Source organism: Falco cherrug, chromosome 5, assembly GCF_023634085.1.
Source record: "Falco cherrug isolate bFalChe1 chromosome 5, bFalChe1.pri, whole genome shotgun sequence".
Taxonomy (NCBI): Eukaryota; Metazoa; Chordata; class Aves; order Falconiformes; family Falconidae; genus Falco; species Falco cherrug.
In genome coordinates, this window is record NC_073701.1 from 13181869 (window position 1) to 13205782 (window position 23914).

Below are 23914 nucleotides of genomic sequence, written 5' to 3' on the forward strand. Positions count from 1 at the left end.
GAGAAAGTCAAGTATCATTACTATCTTCATCAAAAGGAAACAGCACGGCTAATACTGATCCCCAGGAACACTGTGTACAATACAGAAACAAGCATCTGGCAAAAAAAGGGAGGGGGGAACCCAAACAGAATGGACTGTCAAAAGCAGATTACCTCAAACCAATCCAACATTCTTTAACAGCAGTAAACAGCCTATTATATGTGGAGGAAACTGCAGATGTGGTAATATATGGATTTTATAGGGGTGTTCTGACACCATCTGACAAGGCACGCTCATAAGTAAGCGAAGGAAATACAGTCAAGATGAAACTGCCATGGTATATCATAGACGTGGGAATCTTTCTAAGGAACAGTCACCAACAGCCTCTTAGGAAACTCTGTGAGCCTCTCCATGTCGAGCTTTCTACTAACAACTGGAATGATGGACAGAGTCAGTTCATGGCATTCACACAAATCACCGCTCAGAGACAGGGACCATGTTTTAGAATTATAAAACCTTTTAGCACCCATAGCAAGCAGTTTACCTCACGAGCAACCTTCTCAGCACGATCAAAAAAGTTTGTTTCCATGAGTCCAAAAGAGTAGTAGCCTTTCACGTAGCTAAGCAAAAGGGGAAAAATAACACATCGTCCAGTTAGAACTAGATTTAATCTAGGACTGAAAAACATACTAGGAACAGCATTTAACTCAAAACAGTCCTTATAATGCAAGTTACAACAAGGGTTCCAGCTTGCTGAATACAGAACAGCTAGCTAGTTCTGAGAGGAAATGAGAGGCCCAGAGACACCAGCATAGGAAACAGTAATGAGATGCACACTGTGTTTTGAGAACCGGCATTTACATCTTTGGATAAACTAGAATTAAGAGTTGCACAGAACAATCTACTGATCTCCGTAATAGCTGCAAGATGCAGAATTAGAAGGCTAGATGCAAGATAATGCTGTCACCAAAGCTACCTGAGCATCTATCTCAAAGGCAACACGAGCATAGCGTTCTGTGCATTTTCCACAAAATCATAGGAGAGTACTTTTATGTGAAGTGGCCCTTTAAAACTGGTTGTACAGCATGCCCATTAAGCCATAAAGGCCCAACATAAAGGAAAATTAGGGATGTTATAGGCTCTTACACATACACCTGATGCAGTCATTTTGGGAAACTGAAACTTCCATGACTGAACTAAAAAAATTTTAAAAGCACCGCCTTCCTGTCAGTCTTTGCTGCACTAGCTGTTATGGTATATCCCAAAATTTTATTTTAGAACTACACTTTGGTATTCCAAATTACAACTCCTTTCTTCCTTCCACTGATGTGCTCCATCACCCACAAGGTGAGCCCCAAGTGAAAAACTGGACCCATAAAAGTCCCAAGGAGTTTTGCCACTGCCCTCAGTGAGGACGTGATTTTATCCTCTGTGGTATATGCCATGTGCTGTATCTGACAGCAAAATTTACTGATTGAGCCACGGTTCGCTCACAAAATAACCCTCAAAAACAGTGTCAACAGGGATACAGGAGAGATGTTCTAGCTGTGGTTAGGTTTGATCTACTTCTACGCCCTTGATTTTGTCTACCTGCCTGTTTCTAACAGATCCTGTTTAGATGTTTTGGAACTTCAAAACCACAAAGTACTTGCACACCAGCTAAAAGGCAATTTTCAAAATTAAGGACGACCTACCTGCTTAGTGGAATATCAGGTGTCCAGAAAGGATAAACTCGGGCAACAGAATCTCTCATCTGTATGTGATATCCCAGGTAGAAGTAAGTGTCCTGGGAAAATTTGAGGGCTAGCAGGTCAGTTGGGTGGCTCTGCAGAATCTGTTCCCATAGATTGCAAGCTTTTGGAAGCTGGCTAGAAATAAAAGAATTATGTTGATTGCTGAGAGAAGGCACACATACCTTCCTCTACTGTTAGTTCTAAGCTCATGCTATTCTGAAAAACAGAAAATTCAACATCAAATGACATTTTTTTTCCTCTTGAAGCCGTTTCTTAGTCTTTTTAAAGTAATAATGGCATGGCATTATCTTCACTGAGCACCTTGCAGGAAACCTTTGAAAGAAACATCATTCGGTCACAAGAAGTCACTGTAAACACACAAGGAAAATGAAACAAGCTCAAACCATAAATCTGAAGATTCTTCTACAGGGCTGAAGAGTTTTTACAGAGGCCTACCATTATTAATCTAACTTTACATGCACAAAGACACCTTCCCTATCCTCTAGTGGGCATTACACAAACAGTAACAACTAAGCTTCAGTAGCTTCCTCCTTCCTTTTGCTAAGAAATAGAGGAGGTAAATCCATACTTGTCTGACAAAGAAATCATGAAACTGAAACATTAGCCCATACTTTCTGCAGTGCACATAAATTCATCACATTACATGGAACAGTGAGTTTCTACAGCACTTTGGACACTTTGTTATGCCTTTATTTTCAAACGAAAATAATTTTTGACACAAGGAGACAACAGACAGGACGTCTGTAGCTTTACTTCTATGAATCCCAGTTTGTGTTATAATATACTGGACCCTACTGTAGTCAAATATTTAGGTTACTAGTTCTAAACCAAATTTTCCACTAATGGATCTATGACATATTTAAAACACAGAGTGCTTAATGATATGAAGTGGTGGCAATAGAGCATTTCCCCTCCTACAGTGCTGTTCACTAACTAGTCATGGTGATTACAGTATGGAGAGAGAAATGCAAGAACAACCACTGACACCTCACCCTGATCCTTTGCTACATGTCACCTAATGTCAGGAAACACTACGACCTACTACTGTTTCCACCTGCGGTACCTAAAACTCATCACAGATATTTAAGTGGGGTGACAGGGGACTTACCCACTAGCAAACATGTCCAACGCTGCTACATGAAGCTTCTCCCGCTCAGTCAGTGGCTGTGATATTGAAAGCGTCATCATTGTTCTCATCGCACTGTCCAGCTCTTTGCTGAGCCGCACCGAACTTCCAGTGCCAATCAGCTCCAAACCATTAGCAATGACATGTCCCATTGCTACGGAAAACAGCACATTACAGGTTGAGCTGTACAGCATTAGTCATCTCTACAGAAACATGAGGGGAGCTGTTTATTTTAAGCACGATTGTCTTGTAGACACAGGGGTCCAAAAAGTCTCATAAGCCTAAAGTTCTTAGAGGCTTGTCATGATAGCCATTTTAAAAGGTTTCAGAAGAGAAGAAAAAACCACACAAAATCATCCCAGCCTGCTAGAGTCTGAAGTTTTACAGAATTCTGTAAGCCACCACCTTCCCCTTGCATAAACAAAGTTAAACACCACGACACCAAGTATTATCCAGCACTTTCCATGCTCGGAATTAAAGGTTATACTCACTAAAATTAGGATCTGCTGCTTTTAACTTGGAGAGACATCCCTCAATACCTCCAAGGCTCTCATTACTGGTCCAGGTGGCGTACTGTAACAGAGACAGAGAGAGAGGGTCGAGGAATCCCTGATGACATTGAGCTTCTTTCTGTTCTCCCAGGCATTTAAAATTCAAAAGTAAGCAAGGCAAATGACTAAAAGACAAACATTGCCTTCACATAGGGTTTGCGTAGTAGGGAAACAGAAAAGCTGTTATCTTCTTTAACATAGTTTGGCCACCAACAGAACTGGACTTCTGCGCAGTTTATATCGACTGGTTGCCTCTTCAGTGTCAGGTAGGATGAGCATGCTGGCTGAGGTTTCCTCGCAGCTGCAGCATCCGGCATAGCCCTCTGCCACCAGGGTTTTCTGCTGCCTGCTGATGGCTGAAGTCCTGTGGCAGCCTGACTTGGACGCTCTCCCAGTTGATAAGAAATTTAAACATCAGCTACAGCAAAGGTTGTTTCAGGCACAAGTCCCTTCAAATCACATTTTCTTACTTCCCCCTGGTCATACCTGCGTCAGCGCAGCATCGAAGAGCTTACAGGCTTCATTGCTAGTCGTGGACAGGACAAGTCCAGCATCCTGCCAGGCCTGCACAATAAGCAGATACAAACCCGCCCATTTTACACACTCGTTTTCCAGACTACATCAACAGATTCTCAAATTGATGGTGTTCTGACATTTTCTTTAACTATGCTTTTTAAACAAAAAAAAGAAAAAGAAAAAAAACAGAAAAGCTGAAAGGACAATGCAGGCAGACACACAAACCTTTTGTTCAGTTGTATTACATCTGAAGACTCAGTTAGTTGGGGCTAGCAGTGGGAATAAAGGAGCACAAAATTACAAAGTGTAACAGAAGGTCTTGATGGGCTACACATCTCCTAATGAGACCCATTCTTAATTCACTACAACTCACCTTCAGGCTAGTCCCAACTGCTGCAGACACACCTCGTGTGAAGTAGAGATACGGTTAAATAAAATCCCGTTCTTTTATAACTGAAATCAACACCTTAAGCAACTTGCAGGCCAAACAGCCTGGCAGAGCAAGTCCACTAACCAGGCCACTGGACTTAAATCAACAAAGAAGCTGGACCACAGATTGGTACACAAGCCTTACAAAAAGCAAGAACATGGCCATTTGATAAAGCTAAAAGGCAAAACAGAATCAGGCTGCCATAGTTTCTTAACAAGCTACGTAACACTGACCAAGGTGCCACATCTCCTTGCTGACTGCTGGAGAGCAAAAAGAGTTCATTAGGCAGACGCACAGTTCACTCAATGGTGGAATTAAGCTGCAGCAGCTACAGCACCCTGTTCCACGGTTGTCTCCATGACTGCTCTCCTAAGTAACTCTGGTGACAAAATCAAAAATCCAATGCCTATTTCAAAATGCTTAACTTGCTCATGTGGGTGCCTACAGCAAACAGGCATGTCATCTCCTGTGGCTTGCAGGCCTCTTCTCCCCCACGGGATGGCCACACAACCACAAAGCCAGTCATCTCACAAGCCGAGGTGCTTCCCTTGGTAACCTATTCAGGTATTTAGAACAACGCTTGGGTTTATTTCTACTAAGTACTCTCCACTCAGCATTCCTACACTGCATCCATCACTGCTTCTAAGACTGTGAGCTTCTCAAGCACATTTACATTCAGCACACCATATACATCTCTGTTTAAGCATACACACATTTGAGGAGCTGCCCCAATCACTTCAACATCACTTTTATGCCAGCACACAGAATGTACAGCATCACATAAAAACAGACCGGGGGCAAGCCAATTCAGACTCCTCCTAATGGGGGACTAGTCCTTGTGGATGCTGCAAGAATTCAGCTTGTGTCTCATTTCACAACTTAATGTATTCCCGAGCTCTAATGACCCAACTGTCAAAAATTTTAAGTCACCAGGCAAAGACATCTTTGTCAATATGTCCTAAAACTTTCCCACTGTGATTGGATTAAAGGCTCACGTTCCAACGGCTCAAGCACTAGAGTGTTCAAAACTACAAGCCTGAAAGGCTAGACCTGAAGATAAAATTGCACGGGTTTTTCACCATTCATACTACATCCAGAAACAGCGCAAAGAGAAAAGTCAGGAGGGTAGTGAGGTAAGGCCTGCTGCCTTTCAAGGTACCCTGCAAAAGAGGCCAGGAACCACCTTCATCACCAGTCATCAGAAACAAGCTCCATTTCAAGCAGCTCTCTTTGCCACCGCCGATTTTGCACAACAGCTCAAGGTACTTGCCAAATAGAAAATGTCATCCCGTTCTGAGACTTGTCAATGCTAAGATTCATAGGAACAAAAAGGTCTGTGCATAAGCATCTGAACAAAACAGCAGACCAAGGGTTAGGAAGGCCTGCACCCATCACTAAGGACTCTGCTGATCTAGTTGAGGTACATGCTGCTTCGACCCACTCTAGAAAGCCTCTGCTCTGCCAAGGCTACAGCCCACATAACTCACAGCTCACTGCAAGACTCCCACTCTGGCAACAGGAGGATGGCAGCAGGAGGATGCATCCCATCACGTTATGCCACTGCTCCTCCTGTTAGCACGCCAGGACAATGGGCTGCAGAGAACTAACGCTGTAACAGCTGCTGACTCCTCAGAGACATACCAGAGCTGCTCCAAACCCAATTATTGCTGTCAACCAAGCACCAAAGAGCTACTGGGAGCACAGAAGAGCCAGTAACCCTTGTCCTCTGGGCCCTACACAAGCAGTCCTGCCCAGGCTGCTTGGAACACTCGTCTTGGGGCGTGTCTGTACTCAGGGATCACACTGTGACTGAAGAAACCCACGGGACAAGGAGAGCGAGTAGGTAAAACTCAGAGCGGAGGGTTACCACCAGAAGGTAAACTACCAGTTACCCTTCACAGTATGGCGACCATTGAGTTCTGTTACGCTCATTTCCCATAATCCTCCTCGCCAGTTCCAGGTGCGGAACCTTCTTTGTGATGCGTCTTGGAGACAATGCCGTCGCCGTGGCTCTTCTAACCGCTTCTCGCCACAAAGCCCTGACCATTCTCCTGCTACGACTTTAGTCCCGAGATCCGGTGACTATCTGTAGGGTTTGTTTTTTTCCTGAGGGCTGCTCGTAGCACGTCCTCCGTTTCTCCAGAGCTCTGGCGCTCATGAACCTATGACACTCTGAGAAGACCTTCAAGACTTCTTTTTTTACCTCCCCCTGCCTAATTAACTACAAAACGACAACAAAAGGAGCAACCGGGAGAACCACCTTCAGCGGGAAGAAAGCACAGCAATTACTCAGCCTGCGCAGGCACGGGGTGGCTTCCCCGCTCGAAGGGAAGGCTGCGAGGCCTCGTCGCCATTTGCAAACCCCAACGGCAGCCTCACCCCACCTGAAACCCGGCCGGTAACGGGCTGAAGGAGACCAGCGACAACAGGAGCCCCGCCAGTGGCGCCCTCCCGCCAGCCTCAGCCGGCTCGGCTCCTCTCCCTGCACAGACCCAGCGCCGCCAGCAGCCCCTCTCCCCGCCCGCCGGCCCAACGGCCCGCCGGCCCAACGGCCCGCCGGCCCAACGGCCCGCCGGCCCAACGGCCCGCCGGCCCAACGGCCCGCCGGCCCAACGGCCCGCCGGCCCAACGGCCCGCCGGCCCAACGGCAAGGGCGCGCACCCGCCGGCCCTGGGCGCCCGGCAGGGGCAGGGGCGGGGCAGGGGCAGGGCCCGGGCCCACGGGCAGAGCGGCCACAGCCCCCGCGCTCGGTCGCTGCGGCGGGGCCAGGCCGGGCGGCCAGGCAGGGCGCCCGCCGTCCCGCTCCGCCTCAGGCCGGCCCTCACCTGGCAGTCCCTCAGCGGCGCCATGAGACCCCGCAGCCGCTCCGCTGCCGGCGGCCCCGCCCCAGGAGGAGCCGGAGCCGGGGCCGGGGCCGGGGCCGGGGCCGGGCCGCCAGCGGGGCCGGGCCGCCAGCGGGCGGGGCCTGCGGGGAGCGCTGGGCCTCGCCCGGCCCCTTGGCAGCGCCTGCCTGCCCTCCCGAGCCGCCGGGGGCCGCGGTGCTGCCGGCGGCTATGCTTGGTGTCGATCCTCGGCCCCGAAAGACTTCTTTCTTGTGGCGCTGGGTATACCTGTCAGCAAAACCGGAAACGACAAAAACGCCCTAACAACGACGTAGCTTTAAGAATCTGGCATTCGTTATTGCACCTCTGGATGCTCAGGGGATCGTTCCACCTAAGGTGCGTGCCCTATGGTTCACTCAAACGAAATTATATAGGCTACACGGAGGATTATGCATTACATTTCTCAGAAAAATCAAACATACTCATTCAACAGGCCGTACTACGGTAATGAAGCATCGCACATGCTCCTTACAGGGATCTGAGTCTTCTGCCAGGACTCCAACCACAGTCAGGCCCTGTAGTTACAGCTGACCCACCGCTGAGCCTTCATTTAGTTCCCCTATATGCAGAGCCCAAGGAGAGTCCAAGTCTGTTTCATTAGCTCCCTATACAACAGGCTCCTCACTGACTCTGAGCGTCAAACGATTTTCTTTCCCTCTCGTCACCGAAGTCGGGAATCAAACCTCTTAACACCAATGCAGTATTAAGAAGCAGGCCCTCCTTCACTGCAGCACTGGGTGCTCGGTGGCATCTCCATAAATCGAGCGCACCTGTGCAGATTGCACTGTTACATTTATACACAAAATTACAAGGTCATACGCTCCCAGTTACAATGACTGGTTGGCAATTTGCATATAATTATAATATGTGGTGTGTTGTTGCAGAATGGCTGTGTGATCATGGCCATGACTCCCTTAAAGATCTTTGTGAAACAAAGTTAGCGTAAGTTAGCTGAAGCAGGCCTTGCAGCTATGCTGAGGCATGCTGATAAGGAAGCTGAGAAAAACACTGACCTTGTGCCTAATGTTGTAAATAACTTTGAGGAATTCGCGTAGACAAGAGAGGAAAAAAAATATGTAGCTAGCCATCCGCAGAAACCGCAAGTAGGAGGACGTATGAAAATGTAACCCTTTAGAGCTTAGCCAATCAGCAGATGACTAGTAGGCATAATTAACTGGAACTGTATATAAGACATAATCGCGCCGTAATAAATCGAAGCTTGCTTTATCACTCATATTGAGTCGGCCGCGTGCTTCCCCTCGCTCGTCAGTGTGTCATCCTCTTCTGTTACTAGGCTTGCGCAGGGGAAGGGTCTTCACCTGGGCAAGGGTCCTCTTGACCTGCGGGTGTGCTTTTTAGTATTACAAAAGTAAGTTTTGTTGCCAAGTTGGACGGCTAGGTATCGGCCTTGTCAAGCTGTCCAATAACTTATCCTATACGTATGCAACAGAACCTACGTGCTCTGGTTATGGTCTAGAGAGTAAGGTTATTATGGTCTATAGAATAGGGACACACAGTCCCGGATAACAAGCAGCATAGGAACTCGTCCGTCATTGGTTAAGAAGTGCTAACCTCATTCTAACACGGAGGTTAACTCCTAAAAATCAGAACGCTCCTATAGCTGACTGTCTCACAAACACAAAATATAGAAAGATTCAGTAAAACTTTCAGATAATCTGCAACCCTCTTAGCATAAAATTGCATAGGCAGGGTTGGCTAGCAGTCTCTCCGTAGCCATTACACCCAAACAAACAATAGAGCCACAAAGCTAAAACAGACTGTAAAAGAAACACAGTTACAAAGGTAACCCACATGCGTTCTGCTGTTTCCACAGCTCGAGACCGTGCTTGCCAGCGGTGCCGGGAGGAGGTTCTGGTTCCCCTGGAGAGCGGCCCCAGCCACTGGGACGTGCCAGCCACTGGCCTCCTGCAGCCCACGCTCCAGCAGCAGTGCGCCCACCTCCGCTGTGGGCCTCAACGGCAGCGGTCTGCCTTCTCCTCCAGCTGCTCGGCTGCACAGCGCTTACAGTGCAATGCTCATCTGCGTCATGCACTGTACCCAAGTGCTTTCACCACCACGTGAGCGTCAAGATGTCTGGGAAGGATATGCGACTGTTTGTGCTTTGGCCGCAAACTCACCTGATCCATGTGTGGCAGCCAGCAGAGCGGGGCTGGTGTGCACGCCTCAAGAGTGCCAGCTGGCAGAAATTCAGCAGCCAGGGAGGCAGACCATCTAGCCTCCTCCTTCCCCACAGTGAGCACCAAGACACACCACTGCCTGCTATCTACCCATCAGCCAAGTTGCAACAGACTTGTGCCACCTGCTACAGCTATAGCTTGACCATGTGCTATAGGCATCAGGGGCTCCACGTTGCTTCAGTCAGCATTGAGCAGATGCCTTGCATAAGCCTTAGCCTCCACCTCAAGGTAAAGCCTGACTTGCTGCATGTCCTCAGCATCAGCTCCAAGCTCCTTAGCGTTTCTCAACAGCCCCTCAGCCTTTCCAGGAAGGTTCAGCCCCTTAGCCCAAGGACACTGGCCTACAGACTGGTGGTAGACACGCAGGCTGTAGGAGGTTGGCTCTGTTTCTGCAGTTCATTTAGTCTGCCGAGCAACTTCTGTGCTATTCCCCAGCCTCAGAGCCTGAGTGAGATAGTGGTGGCCAGAATTTGCTTCCATGTTGATGGAAAGAGGTCTGAAGAATTGATGGGAGAATTACATCTACTCAGTGGTACCCTGAGCCTAACTGCAGGCAGAGCGACTCCCACCCATGTCTACCTTCAACCAGGGAAGACCGACAGCAGCACTTGCATTTTCAGGTACAACCACGGAATGTTTTACACAACCAAAGAGAACAGTAGCCCTGTTTCCACAGACGGCCCTTACGCACATGCTGTGCTCTACCAACACAAGTTATTCTCCATAGAGTTTGTGGCCTTCCAGCGGTACAAATTCAGTATGTATCTTTACATGAATCAGAAGAAGACTTTGTTTAGGTCTCTGGCAGAAAGAGACCTTGAAAAAGACCACCTTCTCCAGAACAGCACGGACACGTACAACAATCATGGAAGAAATGCCAAACGGTTTGTCCGTCGCTCTGCTTTACCCTTTGATGCAGAGAAATACACGGGGTTTGTGGCAAAGGTGAACGGTACCAGAACTGCACCTACACCAGCTCCTTTAAGAGTCAGAGTCAACAGCTATGCTGCAAAAACAATAAAAGCACCAGTGTCTTCCCAGAAAGAAGCCTGTTACATAGACACAGTGCAGATTCAGAAACCTGTTCTTCATGCATCTGTCTTGCGCCAGAAAAGGAGCACATCTTTTTACCTCTTTGTCAGATTGCTAGTAGATTGTAACGTTGGTATATCTATCAAGCCCCTATGGCGAATCTATCCTGTTCAGGACACAACAACTATTCCAGACTGGACAAAACCACTAAACTCTTCCTTGATGCATGGCATAGAAATGATACACTTAACTGTTCCCAGTTTTACTTTAGATTACGGGTTGTATCTCTTTTATTTCACTGTTGCAATAACCCCAATTAGGACCACAACAGTTCTCAGAGGCTCAGATAAAGTTTATGTTCAGATCGAAAGCACTGATCTAGTGGCAAATATTGCAGGAGGTACGTTCCGCACAGTAGGATTTTCTGATAATTGGACTCTTGATGGTTCCGCATCCCATGATCCTGATTCACAGGAAGGACTACAGGGAATCACATTTACTTGGTACTGCACTAAAGAGGTGTCAGACTATAAAATCATGAAAGTCAGCCCGGGAAAAAGCTGCCATCCATCCCAGAGGGATTTGAAATGGTTAACATCCTCAGGTCCAGTTCAAGCAATGCCACCAGAATCCCTCCCAGGAAATGCTTTATACTACTTCCGTCTAGTGATTCAAAAGGATGGAAGGAAGAGTTATGCTGACCAAACTGTAGATGTGCAGCCTGGCTCCCCGCTCCTTCTGGATGTGGCATGCCTGGAAAACTGTGGTAGCACCCTAATTCCAACAGAGAGATTTACCTTGGCTGGAAAATGCCTGAACTGTAGAAGAAATAGCCAGCCAGTCTACTACTGGTCCCTTTTTTTAGAAAACTCTACAGAAATTAGCTTTGACTGGTCTTCCGGAACCTCAACAGGGAGGTCTGGGGCTTACCTGTCTATACGGGCTCTGACTTTTACAAAGACTGCACATCGACTCTACGTACTTCTATTCAAAGTAACTACTTGGGATGGTAGGTCCTCAGTCTACAGACATGCATTTAAGGTAAATTCTCCTCCTAGGGCTGGCAAGTGTACCATCAACCCACACCAGGGCACAGCCTTTCTGACAAAATTTGTTGTTCAGTGCAGTGGATTTTCTGACAGCGATTTACCTCTGACATATAAAGTGATAGTAGCTTCCGATGTACCCAAAACTACCAAAATAACTTCTGTGGCAGAAAATACATTTGGCACAATTCTGTACTTTGGTTATCAGCCTAAAACTCCTCCATCTCTTCTCCCAGTTGGAGTGCCCTCTCAGAAGTACACCTTGACACTTTGTGTTCAAGTCTGTGATTCCCTTGGGGCATTTACCCAAGTGAGTTTATATGTCCGTGTGCGGAACCCAATTAACAGTCGACCACTAGCTGTTGTATATCATGAACTGCTGGCCTCAGTAAGCGGTTTAAGTGCACCGATGACATCTTATCTCCAGACTGGAGATTATATTAGAGCAGGTTATTTGGCTTATCTGGTAGCCTCAGTCTTAAACTATATTAAAGCAGCACCAGCTCGCCACCTCCCTAAGGCTCAGTTTCGGGAAAACCTGGTTAAAACAGCCCTGAATATTTCAGTTGAGAGCACAATGGAAATCAACCAAGTAGTTGCTTCTCTTTCTCAAGCCACAAAGGAAGCTGAGGAAGTGAATATTAGATCACAAGATCTTGCCATTAGGAAACTGACAGAGGTGACGGGAGTGCTGAAGATACAGAGGAATGAGAGCCGTTGGTCTGAGGAGGCAGAAATTCAGACCAGTGGAATACTAAGATGCTTGTCCAACATCCTGAGAGCTGCTCTTCTGCATTGCAGGAACGTCAACGTAAATGGAGTTAAACAAGCCTTCTCCATCATGGAAAATTTAATGGACATAGTTTTCCAGGGCAAAGTCCCTGGAGAAACAGAGACTCGAATGGAAACAAAACACTGGAACATCACGCTGAAGAAAGAGGAAACCTGGAACATTGCAAATGCTTTCTCTACCAGCAACACCTGCAGGAATTGCTTTTATCTATCACTGAGAAAGGGAAATTATTCAGGATTGCCGCATGATGCCGTGATATCCACTGCTCTTTTTGAGTTCGACGAGAACCCTTTCCCTTGGTTAGGTCACACATCAGAAATCAAAACAATGGTCTTGGGGTTTAAAATGGCAGAGAGCAAGGCTAATGGAGATCTACTGGGGATCACGCCTGAAGGAGCAGAAATTACTGTTGCTAGGAAAGAGAAGGAAACTTCAACTTTTCAGTTAGCAATGGGACCCGATAAAACACAAACTTACACAACTGGAGGATTTAGTTTTGAAGTCAACAGAAACACTAAGAGCATATACATCCAGATCCTGACAAAATTACAAGTTACTTTCAAGGTGCTAGTATTTACAGGCACCAGCGTCACTCACGCTCATCCCACAGCCTCGTTTGCTGCTTTTCACAACATGCCAACAGTGGCAAGTGAAAATGAGACCGCTAGCACTGACTGTAACATTAAGGCTCCCTATATGATCTGTCTTCCAGAGTCACTGTTGACAACCACAGCTCAAGGAAGCGGTACAGACCCTCACAACATCTCCATTGTCTTGCTGACATCGTATGTTGTAAGGTATCGAACGCAGAGGCTGGTGAGCATACATGTTTTTAGTGATCAGTGCTTATTTCTGGACGGGGTTCAAAGTCTGTGGAGAGAAGACGTGTGCAGGCTTGGCTCCTTGACTGACTGGCAGAGGGTACACTGTGTCTGCAAAATGAAGCAGAGTCGCAGAAGTCTGACAGTTCACGCTGCGTCAAAGGCGTCCACATACGACATCAGGTTCCTGGCAGCCAAAGTAATAGCTACGCCCAACGCAATAGATCTGGGAAAAATCCTGATAGCAGATATACCTCAAAACCCAGTCACATTATTAACGGTGCTCTTCATTTTTGCCGTCTATTTTCTTTTGTGCCTCTGGGCCGTGAGAAAAGACAGGGCTGAGAGGGACAGGAAAGACAAGATTATCGTTCTGCCGGACAACGACCCCTTTGATAAGGGCAGATATTTAGTCACTTTATACACAGGCAGTCACTGGGAAGCTGGAACCACAGCAGATGTCTTTCTTCAGCTCATCAGCCAGAATGGCAGGAGTGATGTCCATTGTTTACGGCACCCACATTTTCCATCTTTCCAACGAGGAAGCACCGATTGCTTTCTGTTGACTACTAAGAAAGACTTGGGAGACATTTCTTCCTTCAGGGTCTGGCATAATAACAAGGGCCCATCCCCAAGCTGGTTCTTAAGCAGAGCCAAAGTTGAGGATATGTCCACCAGGAAGACCTGGTTCTTCATGTGCCGGAAATGGCTCTCTCTTGACAAGAGTGATCATGTACTAGAAAGGACATTTGCCGTCACAGACCCCAAGACACCTCTGCTCAGAATCGACTATTTTTCTATTCATTTTGCCAACAGCCTGAAAGAGGGCCATCTGTGGATCTCCATTTTTTCTGCCGTTGCCAGTGACACTTTCAGCAGGCTCCAACGTCTGTCTGCCTGTTTAGCAGTATTATTATCGAACTTGCTTGTTGGCATTATGTTCTTTAATGCTGACAAGGATGAAGAATCTCCAATATACCTGCAGTATTTGAAAGCAATAACAGTAGGAATTGAATGTGTTTTGATTACCAAACCTGTGGAAATTATTATAATTGCCTTACTGAAGTATTCCCAGAAGAAAGCTTCTCCTCGTGGTGTGGCTCAGACGGAACCAAAGGCAAATTCACCCCTCCTGTCTGGAAATCTGAAGAACTCGGAGGAAAGTTTGCAAAAATTGTACCTTCCAGAAACTTCGGCACAACTGACGAATATTCATCTGCTGGAAAACCTTCCTGGTCCCAGGAACTCACAGAGCCTGTCATGTTCCGGAAAGACAAGAAGCGAGGGAGATCCCCCAAAGTGGAGTAATCGCACAGTTTCTGAAAGAGACGCAAATGGAATTGGAACAGAGGAGCAGACAAGAACCACAAATTCCCCTCCAATGGCTAAGGCCTGCCAGAGGAGGCCACCATCAGAGTCCAATTTTAGTAATAATTACACAGAAGAAGGGGGCAACTTTCAGAAAGAAAGCAAGCCACTAAGCAGTGCCTTCATGCTCTTTCGCAAGAGACCACGCATAGCTTTTTGTTGGTGGTGCAACTATGTCTTGTGCGCACTACTTACAGCTATAAGTGGGCTATCATCGTTTTTCATTGTGTCCTATGGTTTGTCTTACGGCTATCAGACCTCACTAGAGTGGCTTTTAGCATCTGCAATCTCCTATATTGAGACCGTTTTCCTTGCAATTCTAAAAATATTCTTTTTCTCAGCTATGAGTACAATTCATCCAAAATACTGTGAAAACATCGCATGGTTAACTCATGAAAAGTGTTATGAGAAGAAGCTGGCTACAGAAATGATGAAGGCTGATGAGATGAGAGAGAAGCACCGGAAACTTGCTAAACTCAGAGGCAGCAAGCAGTATAAACCTTTAGATGCTGATGAAATTGCAAACATGCTGAAAAGGGCAAAAATTAAAGGCAAGGCATTTACTTTTGCCAAAAGTTTCATCAGTCATCTTGCCTTTTTAACACTGCTGTTAAATTTTGCCTATTCCACTGAGAACGCCAACAGTTTCCACTACAACCAGTTCATCCATAACCAATTCTCTCCATGACTCGCCAGTGTAGATAAGCTAGAACATATCTATGTGTGGGTGAAAGACTCATTCTTGCCTTTGATCCACAGTGACATTCAGCCAACCTTCCTTCCCGAGAGCTGGTCCAAAATCATTGGTTTGCCTAGGATGAGGCAACTGCGGGCTGAAGGTACCGAGAAAAAATGTTCCCATCCTCTCAGCTTTGCAAATAACTCTGTGATCAGTGAAAGCCACTGTCTTCGCAAATACGGCCATGACATACCAGAGAAAGGTGACTCCGCTGGCACTTGGACAAAGGTTGCCAACCCGTCTGTTTCCAAGGATGCCAGCAGTGACGGTGCATTCACTTACCAGCGAAACAGGACTCCATGGATGTATTATTCATATGGAAATTTGCACACAAATGGACCAGCAGGATACACGTTTTACTTTTTCCCTGAAGAAGGAAGATCTAATTCAACAACAAGGCTGGATGCTCTACAACAGAGCAACTGGCTTGATGAAAAGACGTGGGCGGTGATCATCGAACTAACTACATTTAACTCAGATGCAGACCTCTTTTGCACCATCTCGGTCATATTTGAGATGTCTCATTTGGGGATCATAAAACCAAGTTTGTCAGCACACTCTTTTGCACTCCCCATTTTTCATCAGCAAACTAAAGCTCAAATGTTTGTGTTTGTAATTGTTCTTGCCTTTATGCTCATTTACATTGCAGAAGAGCTTCACATCATAGGCCAGGAAAAAACTGATTACATTAAAAACATTTCCAATACGATAAACTTCAGCTTAAAATTAGTATTCCTGTTCCTTGTTATTTTAAAGGTCATGAAGTTCAAAGTGGGAGCTGATACAGTGAACTTTTACTTACTTCACCCAAACGATTTCATTCCTTTTCATGCAGTTGCTCATTTAGATCACATGTTAAGGATTACTATGGGCTTTTTAGCATTTTTTGTCATTTTGAAAACTCTGAAATATCGTCACTTCTTTTATGGCGTGCCCCCGGCACGAAGATGTATCTTGGCAGCCCTTCCTGGAATGTCCCCAATGGCTCTCATGGTGGTGGTTTACTTCTTTGTATTTATGGCTTTTGGCTACCTTGTCTTTGGGCAGCATGAATGGAATTACAATAGCACGATTCACTCAGCTCAGACCATATTCTCCTGCATCTCAGCTTTCAGAGATACTGCATTTTCATCCAAGTTGCTGGATGTTTTTTTTTTCCTAGCCTCTTTCATGTTGGCGATGACCTATGTCTTGATCAGTCTTTTCCAAGCTGTTGTTATGTCTGCCTATGGAGATGTGAAACAACCCGTATATGAAGAATGTCGTGACGGAGGGAAGACACAGTCACTCAATATGAGTGATCAGCAGACTTCATTTATTGTGCCTTACAGTCACCTTTTATGCCTTGTTATAATTAGCTCATACATATTACAAAAGTTAAGCTCATTATGGGTTAGTTGCCTAAATACCAAGCCCACCCGTTGTTTCTCTTCTGTAGTTATCTGTTCCCACCTGCAACATTCTTTTCCCACCGCGATCTTCCTGTTACTGTGTAACAAGGACAGCCAAAGACAGTGTATTTTGCTTTACTTCAGATAAGCTGAGAGCCATGTGCATTTTTGTCCAGCCAGCTGGACTATGTCTATGTGACCCTTTTCAGCTAGCCAGTTATCCACAGAAGAACCACCTGAGGAAGCACCAGTTGTTACTTTTGTATTGCAAAGGCTCAGAGGATATTTTATCTTCTGATCTGTAAAACATCCAGAACCAGCGAACTTGACCTTTTCCACAGTGAACTCTACGGGAAGACTGAGAGAAGACACCAGCGACATTCAGGGCTCAAGATCAGAAAAATAAATGGAAGAAAAATGGTTTATCTTCTCATATGAACAAGAAAAGGTTTAGTATTCACGACCACCTTTACCCTGAAATATTTGCCTGTCAAAGTTTATTTATTTATGTTCATAAAGAAACCGTGGTCTCCACAATCCTGCTTCATGGCCTGCGAGGGGATTAGTCGGCTTCTCCGCTGTAAAGCCGTGCCCGCACACTAGCCGCCAGCGAGGGGAAGATGTCCAGGTCAATTGGGAAGACTGGTCAGCTTGGTCAACCCCCCAATTTCTTACTCATAAAGCTGGGGGCATCCTCCAGGTCGTTCACTTTGATCACAGGCAGACCGCAGAATTGTTCTTTTTTTCTTTATTTTGTTTAAATCTTGCATTTTCTTCGCCATGCGGAGAGTTTATGGGGAGCCTTACGGCTGATGGGATAGCCTGGCTCACCGGCCTCCAGCCCGTGGCTCCTGGCTGCGATGGGCACGGCCTGCCGGTACTGTTAAAAACGGTAGTAAAAAAAATACAACGATCAGTGGTTAATCTCTTCTCAGCAGGCCTCGCGTCTGGGATAGTCATGGTGATTACAGTATGGAGAGAGAAATGCAAGAACAACCACTGACACCTCACCCTGATCCTTTGCTACATGTCACCTAATGTCAGGAAACACTACGACCTACTACTGTTTCCACCTGCGGTACCTAAAACTCATCACAGATATTTAAGTGGGGTGACAGGGGACTTACCCACTAGCAAACATGTCCAACGCTGCTACATGAAGCTTCTCCCGCTCAGTCAGTGGCTGTGATATTGAAAGCATCATCATTGTTCTCATCGCACTGTCCAGCTCTCTGCTGAGCCGCACCGAACTTCCAGTGCCAATCAGCTCCAAACCATTAGCAATGACATGTCCCATTGCTACGGAAAACAGCACATTACAGGTTGAGCTGTACAGCATTAGTCATCTCTACAGAAACATGAGGGGAGCTGTTTATTTTAAGCACGATTGTCTTGTAGACACAGGGGTCCAAAAAGTCTCATAAGCCTAAAGTTCTTAGAGGCTTGTCATGATAGCCATTTTAAAAGGTTTCAGAAGAGAAGAAAAAACCACACAAAATCATCCCAGCCTGCTAGAGTCTGAAGTTTTACAGAATTCTGTAAGCCACCACCTTCCCCTTGCGTAAACAAAGTTAAACACCACGACACCAAGTATTATCCAGCACTTTCCATGCTCGGAATTAAAGGTTATACTCACTAAAATTAGGATCTGCTGCTTTTAACCTGGAGAGACGTCCCTCAATACCTCCAAGGCTCTCATTACTGGTCCAGGTGGCGTACTGTAACAGAGACAGAGAGAGAGGGTCGAGGAATCCCTGATGACATTGAGCTTCTTTCTGTTCTCCCAGGCATTTAAAATTCAAAAGTGAGCAAGGCAAATGACTAAAAGACAAACATTGCCTTCACATAGGGTTTGCGTAGTAGGGAAACAGAAAAGCTGTTATCTTCTTTAACATAGTTTGGCCACCAACAGAACTGGACTTCTGCGCAGTTTATATCGACTGGTTGCCTCTTCAGTGTCAGGTAGGATGAGCATGCTGGCTGAGGTTTCCTCGCAGCTGCAGCATCCGGCATAGCCCTCTGCCACCAGGGTTTTCTGCTGCCTGCTGATGGCTGAAGTCCTGTGGCAGCCTGACTTGGACGCTCTCCCAGTTGATAAGAAATTTAAACATCAGCTACAGCAAAGGTTGTTTCAGGCACAAGTCCCTTCAAATCACATTTTCTTACTTCCCCCTGGTCATACCTGCGTCAGCGCAGCATCGAAGAGCTTACAGGCTTCATTGCTAGTCGTGGACAGGACAAGTCCAGCATCCTGCCAGGCCTGCACAATAAGCAGATACAAACCCGCCCATTTTACACACTCGTTTTCCAGACTACATCAACAGATTCTCAAATTGATGGTGTTCTGACATTTTCTTTAACTATGCTTTTTAAACAAAAAAAAGAAAAAGAAAAAAAACAGAAAAGCTGAAAGGACAATGCAGGCAGACACACAAACCTTTTGTTCAGTTGTATTACATCTGAAGACTCAGTTAGTTGGGGCTAGCAGTGGGAATAAAGGAGCACAAAATTACAAAGTGTAACAGAAGGTCTTGATGGGCTACACATCTCCTAATGAGACCCATTCTTAATTCACTACAACTCACCTTCAGGCTAGTCCCAACTGCTGCAGACACACCTCGTGTGAAGTAGAGATACGGTTAAATAAAATCCCGTTCTTTTATAACTGAAATCAACACCTTAAGCAACTTGCAGGCCAAACAGCCTGGCAGAGCAAGTCCACTAACCAGGCCACTGGACTTAAATCAACAAAGAAGCTGGACCACAGATTGGTACACAAGCCTTACAAAAAGCAAGAACATGGCCATTTGATAAAGCTAAAAGGCAAAACAGAATCAGGCTGCCATAGTTTCTTAACAAGCTACGTAACACTGACCAAGGTGCCACATCTCCTTGCTGACTGCTGGAGAGCAAAAAGAGTTCATTAGGCAGACGCACAGTTCACTCAATGGTGGAATTAAGCTGCAGCAGCTACAGCACCCTGTTCCACGGTTGTCTCCATGACTGCTCTCCTAAGTAACTCTGGTGACAAAATCAAAAATCCAATGCCTATTTCAAAATGCTTAACTTGCTCATGTGGGTGCCTACAGCAAACAGGCATGTCATCTCCTGTGGCTTGCAGGCCTCTTCTCCCCCACGGGATGGCCACACAACCACAAAGCCAGTCATCTCACAAGCCGGGGTGCTTCCCTTGGTAACCTATTCAGGTATTTAGAACAACGCTTGGGTTTATTTCTACTAAGTACTCTCCACTCAGCATTCCTACACTGCATCCATCACTGCTTCTAAGACTGTGAGCTTCTCAAGCACATTTACATTCAGCACACCATATACATCTCTGTTTAAGCATACACACATTTGAGGAGCTGCCCCAATCACTTCAACATCACTTTTATGCCAGCACACAGAATGTACAGCATCACATAAAAACAGACCGGGGGCAAGCCAATTCAGACTCCTCCTAATGGGGGACTAGTCCTTGTGGATGCTGCAAGAATTCAGCTTGTGTCTCATTTCACAACTTAATGTATTCCCGAGCTCTAATGACCCAACTGTCAAAAATTTTAAGTCACCAGGCAAAGACATCTTTGTCAATATGTCCTAAAACTTTCCCACTGTGATTGGATTAAAGGCTCACGTTCCAACGGCTCAAGCACTAGAGTGTTCAAAACTACAAGCCTGAAAGGCTAGACCTGAAGATAAAATTGCACGGGTTTTTCACCATTCATACTACATCCAGAAACAGCGCAAAGAGAAAAGTCAGGAGGGTAGTGAGGTAAGGCCTGCTGCCTTTCAAGGTACCCTGCAAAAGAGGCCAGGAACCACCTTCATCACCAGTCATCAGAAACAAGCTCCATTTCAAGCAGCTCTCTTTGCCACCGCCGATTTTGCACAACAGCTCAAGGTACTTGCCAAATAGAAAATGTCATCCCGTTCTGAGACTTGTCAATGCTAAGATTCATAGGAACAAAAAGGTCTGTGCATAAGCATCTGAACAAAACAGCAGACCAAGGGTTAGGAAGGCCTGCACCCATCACTAAGGACTCTGCTGATCTAGTTGAGGTACATGCTGCTTCGACCCACTCTAGAAAGCCTCTGCTCTGCCAAGGCTACAGCCCACATAACTCACAGCTCACTGCAAGACTCCCACTCTGGCAACAGGAGGATGGCAGCAGGAGGATGCATCCCATCACGTTATGCCACTGCTCCTCCTGTTAGCACGCCAGGACAATGGGCTGCAGAGAACTAACGCTGTAACAGCTGCTGACTCCTCAGAGACATACCAGAGCTGCTCCAAACCCAATTATTGCTGTCAACCAAGCACCAAAGAGCTACTGGGAGCACAGAAGAGCCAGTAACCCTTGTCCTCTGGGCCCTACACAAGCAGTCCTGCCCAGGCTGCTTGGAACACTCGTCTTGGGGCGTGTCTGTACTCAGGGATCACACTGTGACTGAAGAAACCCACGGGACAAGGAGAGCGAGTAGGTAAAACTCAGAGCGGAGGGTTACCACCAGAAGGTAAACTACCAGTTACCCTTCACAGTATGGCGACCATTGAGTTCTGTTACGCTCATTTCCCATAATCCTCCTCGCCAGTTCCAGGTGCGGAACCTTCTTTGTGATGCGTCTTGGAGACAATGCCGTCGCCGTGGCTCTTCTAACCGCTTCTCGCCACAAAGCCCTGACCATTCTCCTGCTACGACTTTAGTCCCGAGATCCGGTGACTATCTGTAGGGTTTGTTTTTTTCCTGAGGGCTGCTCGTAGCACGTCCTCCGTTTCTCCAGAGCTCTGGCGCTCATGAACCTATGACACTCTGAGAAGACCTTCAAGACTTCTTTTTTTACCTCCCCCTGCCTAATTAACTACAAAACGACAACAAAAGGAGCAACCGGGAGAACCACCTTCAGCGGGAAGAAAGCACAGCAATTACTCAGCCTGCGCAGGCACGGGGTGGCTTCCCCGCTCGAAGGGAAGGCTGCGAGGCCTCGTCGCCATTTGCAAACCCCAACGGCAGCCTCACCCCACCTGAAACCCGGCCGGTAACGGGCTGAAGGAGACCAGCGACAACAGGAGCCCCGCCAGTGGCGCCCTCCCGCCAGCCTCAGCCGGCTCGGCTCCTCTCCCTGCACAGACCCAGCGCCGCCAGCAGCCCCTCTCCCCGCCCGCCGGCCCAACGGCCCGCCGGCCCAACGGCCCGCCGGCCCAACGGCCCGCCGGCCCAACGGCCCGCCGGCCCAACGGCCCGCCGGCCCAACGGCCCGCCGGCCCAACGGCCCGCCGGCCCAACGGCCCGCCGGCCCAACGGCAAGGGCGCGCACCCGCCGGCCCTGGGCGCCCGGCAGGGGCAGGGGCGGGGCAGGGGCAGGGCCCGGGCCCACGGGCAGAGCGGCCACAGCCCCCGCGCTCGGTCGCTGCGGCGGGGCCAGGCCGGGCGGCCAGGCAGGGCGCCCGCCGTCCCGCTCCGCCTCAGGCCGGCCCTCACCTGGCAGTCCCTCAGCGGCGCCATGAGACCCCGCAGCCGCTCCGCTGCCGGCGGCCCCGCCCCAGGAGGAGCCGGAGCCGGGGCCGGGGCCGGGGCCGGGGCCGGGCCGCCAGCGGGGCCGGGCCGCCAGCGGGCGGGGCCTGCGGGGAGCGCTGGGCCTCGCCCGGCCCCTTGGCAGCGCCTGCCTGCCCTCCCGAGCCGCCGGGGGCCGCGGTGCTGCCGGCGGCTATGCTTGGTGTCGATCCTCGGCCCCGAAAGACTTCTTTCTTGTGGCGCTGGGTATACCTGTCAGCAAAACCGGAAACGACAAAAACGCCCTAACAACGACGTAGCTTTAAGAATCTGGCATTCGTTATTGCACCTCTGGATGCTCAGGGGATCGTTCCACCTAAGGTGCGTGCCCTATGGTTCACTCAAACGAAATTATATAGGCTACACGGAGGATTATGCATTACATTTCTCAGAAAAATCAAACATACTCATTCAACAGGCCGTACTACGGTAATGAAGCATCGCACATGCTCCTTACAGGGATCTGAGTCTTCTGCCAGGACTCCAACCACAGTCAGGCCCTGTAGTTACAGCTGACCCACCGCTGAGCCTTCATTTAGTTCCCCTATATGCAGAGCCCAAGGAGAGTCCAAGTCTGTTTCATTAGCTCCCTATACAACAGGCTCCTCACTGACTCTGAGCGTCAAACGATTTTCTTTCCCTCTCGTCACCGAAGTCGGGAATCAAACCTCTTAACACCAATGCAGTATTAAGAAGCAGGCCCTCCTTCACTGCAGCACTGGGTGCTCGGTGGCATCTCCATAAATCGAGCGCACCTGTGCAGATTGCACTGTTACATTTATACACAAAATTACAAGGTCATACGCTCCCAGTTACAATGACTGGTTGGCAATTTGCATATAATTATAATATGTGGTGTGTTGTTGCAGAATGGCTGTGTGATCATGGCCATGACTCCCTTAAAGATCTTTGTGAAACAAAGTTAGCGTAAGTTAGCTGAAGCAGGCCTTGCAGCTATGCTGAGGCATGCTGATAAGGAAGCTGAGAAAAACACTGACCTTGTGCCTAATGTTGTAAATAACTTTGAGGAATTCGCGTAGACAAGAGAGGAAAAAAAATATGTAGCTAGCCATCCGCAGAAACCGCAAGTAGGAGGACGTATGAAAATGTAACCCTTTAGAGCTTAGCCAATCAGCAGATGACTAGTAGGCATAATTAACTGGAACTGTATATAAGACATAATCGCGCCGTAATAAATCGAAGCTTGCTTTATCACTCATATTGAGTCGGCCGCGTGCTTCCCCTCGCTCGTCAGTGTGTCATCCTCTTCTGTTACTAGGCTTGCGCAGGGGAAGGGTCTTCACCTGGGCAAGGGTCCTCTTGACCTGCGGGTGTGCTTTTTAGTATTACAAAAGTAAGTTTTGTTGCCAAGTTGGACGGCTAGGTATCGGCCTTGTCAAGCTGTCCAATAACTTATCCTATACGTATGCAACAGAACCTACGTGCTCTGGTTATGGTCTAGAGAGTAAGGTTATTATGGTCTATAGAATAGGGACACACAGTCCCGGATAACAAGCAGCATAGGAACTCGTCCGTCATTGGTTAAGAAGTGCTAACCTCATTCTAACACGGAGGTTAACTCCTAAAAATCAGAACGCTCCTATAGCTGACTGTCTCACAAACACAAAATATAGAAAGATTCAGTAAAACTTTCAGATAATCTGCAACCCTCTTAGCATAAAATTGCATAGGCAGGGTTGGCTAGCAGTCTCTCCGTAGCCATTACACCCAAA

The 23914-nt window shown here is 47.5% G+C and overlaps 2 protein-coding genes and 2 pseudogenes across 4 annotated transcripts in view; 2 read left to right on the plus strand and 2 right to left on the minus strand.

Annotated features, from left to right (window-relative positions):
• The window catches only part of TTC38 (tetratricopeptide repeat domain 38), a 20427-nt gene extending 12983 nt beyond the window's left edge, over positions 1-7444 (minus strand). Inside the window, exons 1-6 of the mRNA XM_055710601.1 lie at positions 7182-7444; positions 3897-3974; positions 3351-3432; positions 2842-3013; positions 1674-1847; positions 524-599 (exon numbers count right to left, since the gene is read on the minus strand). Of these exons, the coding sequence (XP_055566576.1) occupies positions 524-599; positions 1674-1847; positions 2842-3013; positions 3351-3432; positions 3897-3974; positions 7182-7205 (606 nt within the window). The 5' untranslated portion in view covers positions 7206-7444. The remainder of the gene's footprint in view (positions 1-523; positions 600-1673; positions 1848-2841; positions 3014-3350; positions 3433-3896; positions 3975-7181) is intronic.
• LOC102052012 (polycystin family receptor for egg jelly-like) lies at positions 7410-16924 on the plus strand (annotated as a pseudogene). The gene is made up of 3 exons (XR_008732339.1): positions 7410-7460; positions 9026-16601; positions 16836-16924. The product of XR_008732339.1 is annotated as a polycystin family receptor for egg jelly-like (transcript).
• Positions 12781-22971, minus strand: LOC129736114 (tetratricopeptide repeat protein 38-like). Its single transcript, XM_055710603.1, has 6 exons — positions 22110-22971; positions 18809-18886; positions 18263-18344; positions 17754-17925; positions 15518-17506; positions 12781-14447 (listed from the first exon to the last, which is right to left on the minus strand). The coding sequence occupies exons 1-5, from the start codon at positions 22131-22133 to the stop codon at positions 17341-17343; spliced, it is 522 nt and encodes a 173-aa protein (XP_055566578.1). The 5' UTR covers positions 22134-22971; the 3' UTR covers positions 12781-14447; positions 15518-17340.
• LOC129736131 (polycystin family receptor for egg jelly-like) overlaps positions 22338-23914 on the plus strand; it is a 9515-nt pseudogene continuing 7938 nt past the window's right edge. Inside the window, exon 1 of the transcript XR_008732340.1 lies at positions 22338-22388. The product of XR_008732340.1 is annotated as a polycystin family receptor for egg jelly-like (transcript). The remainder of the gene's footprint in view (positions 22389-23914) is intronic.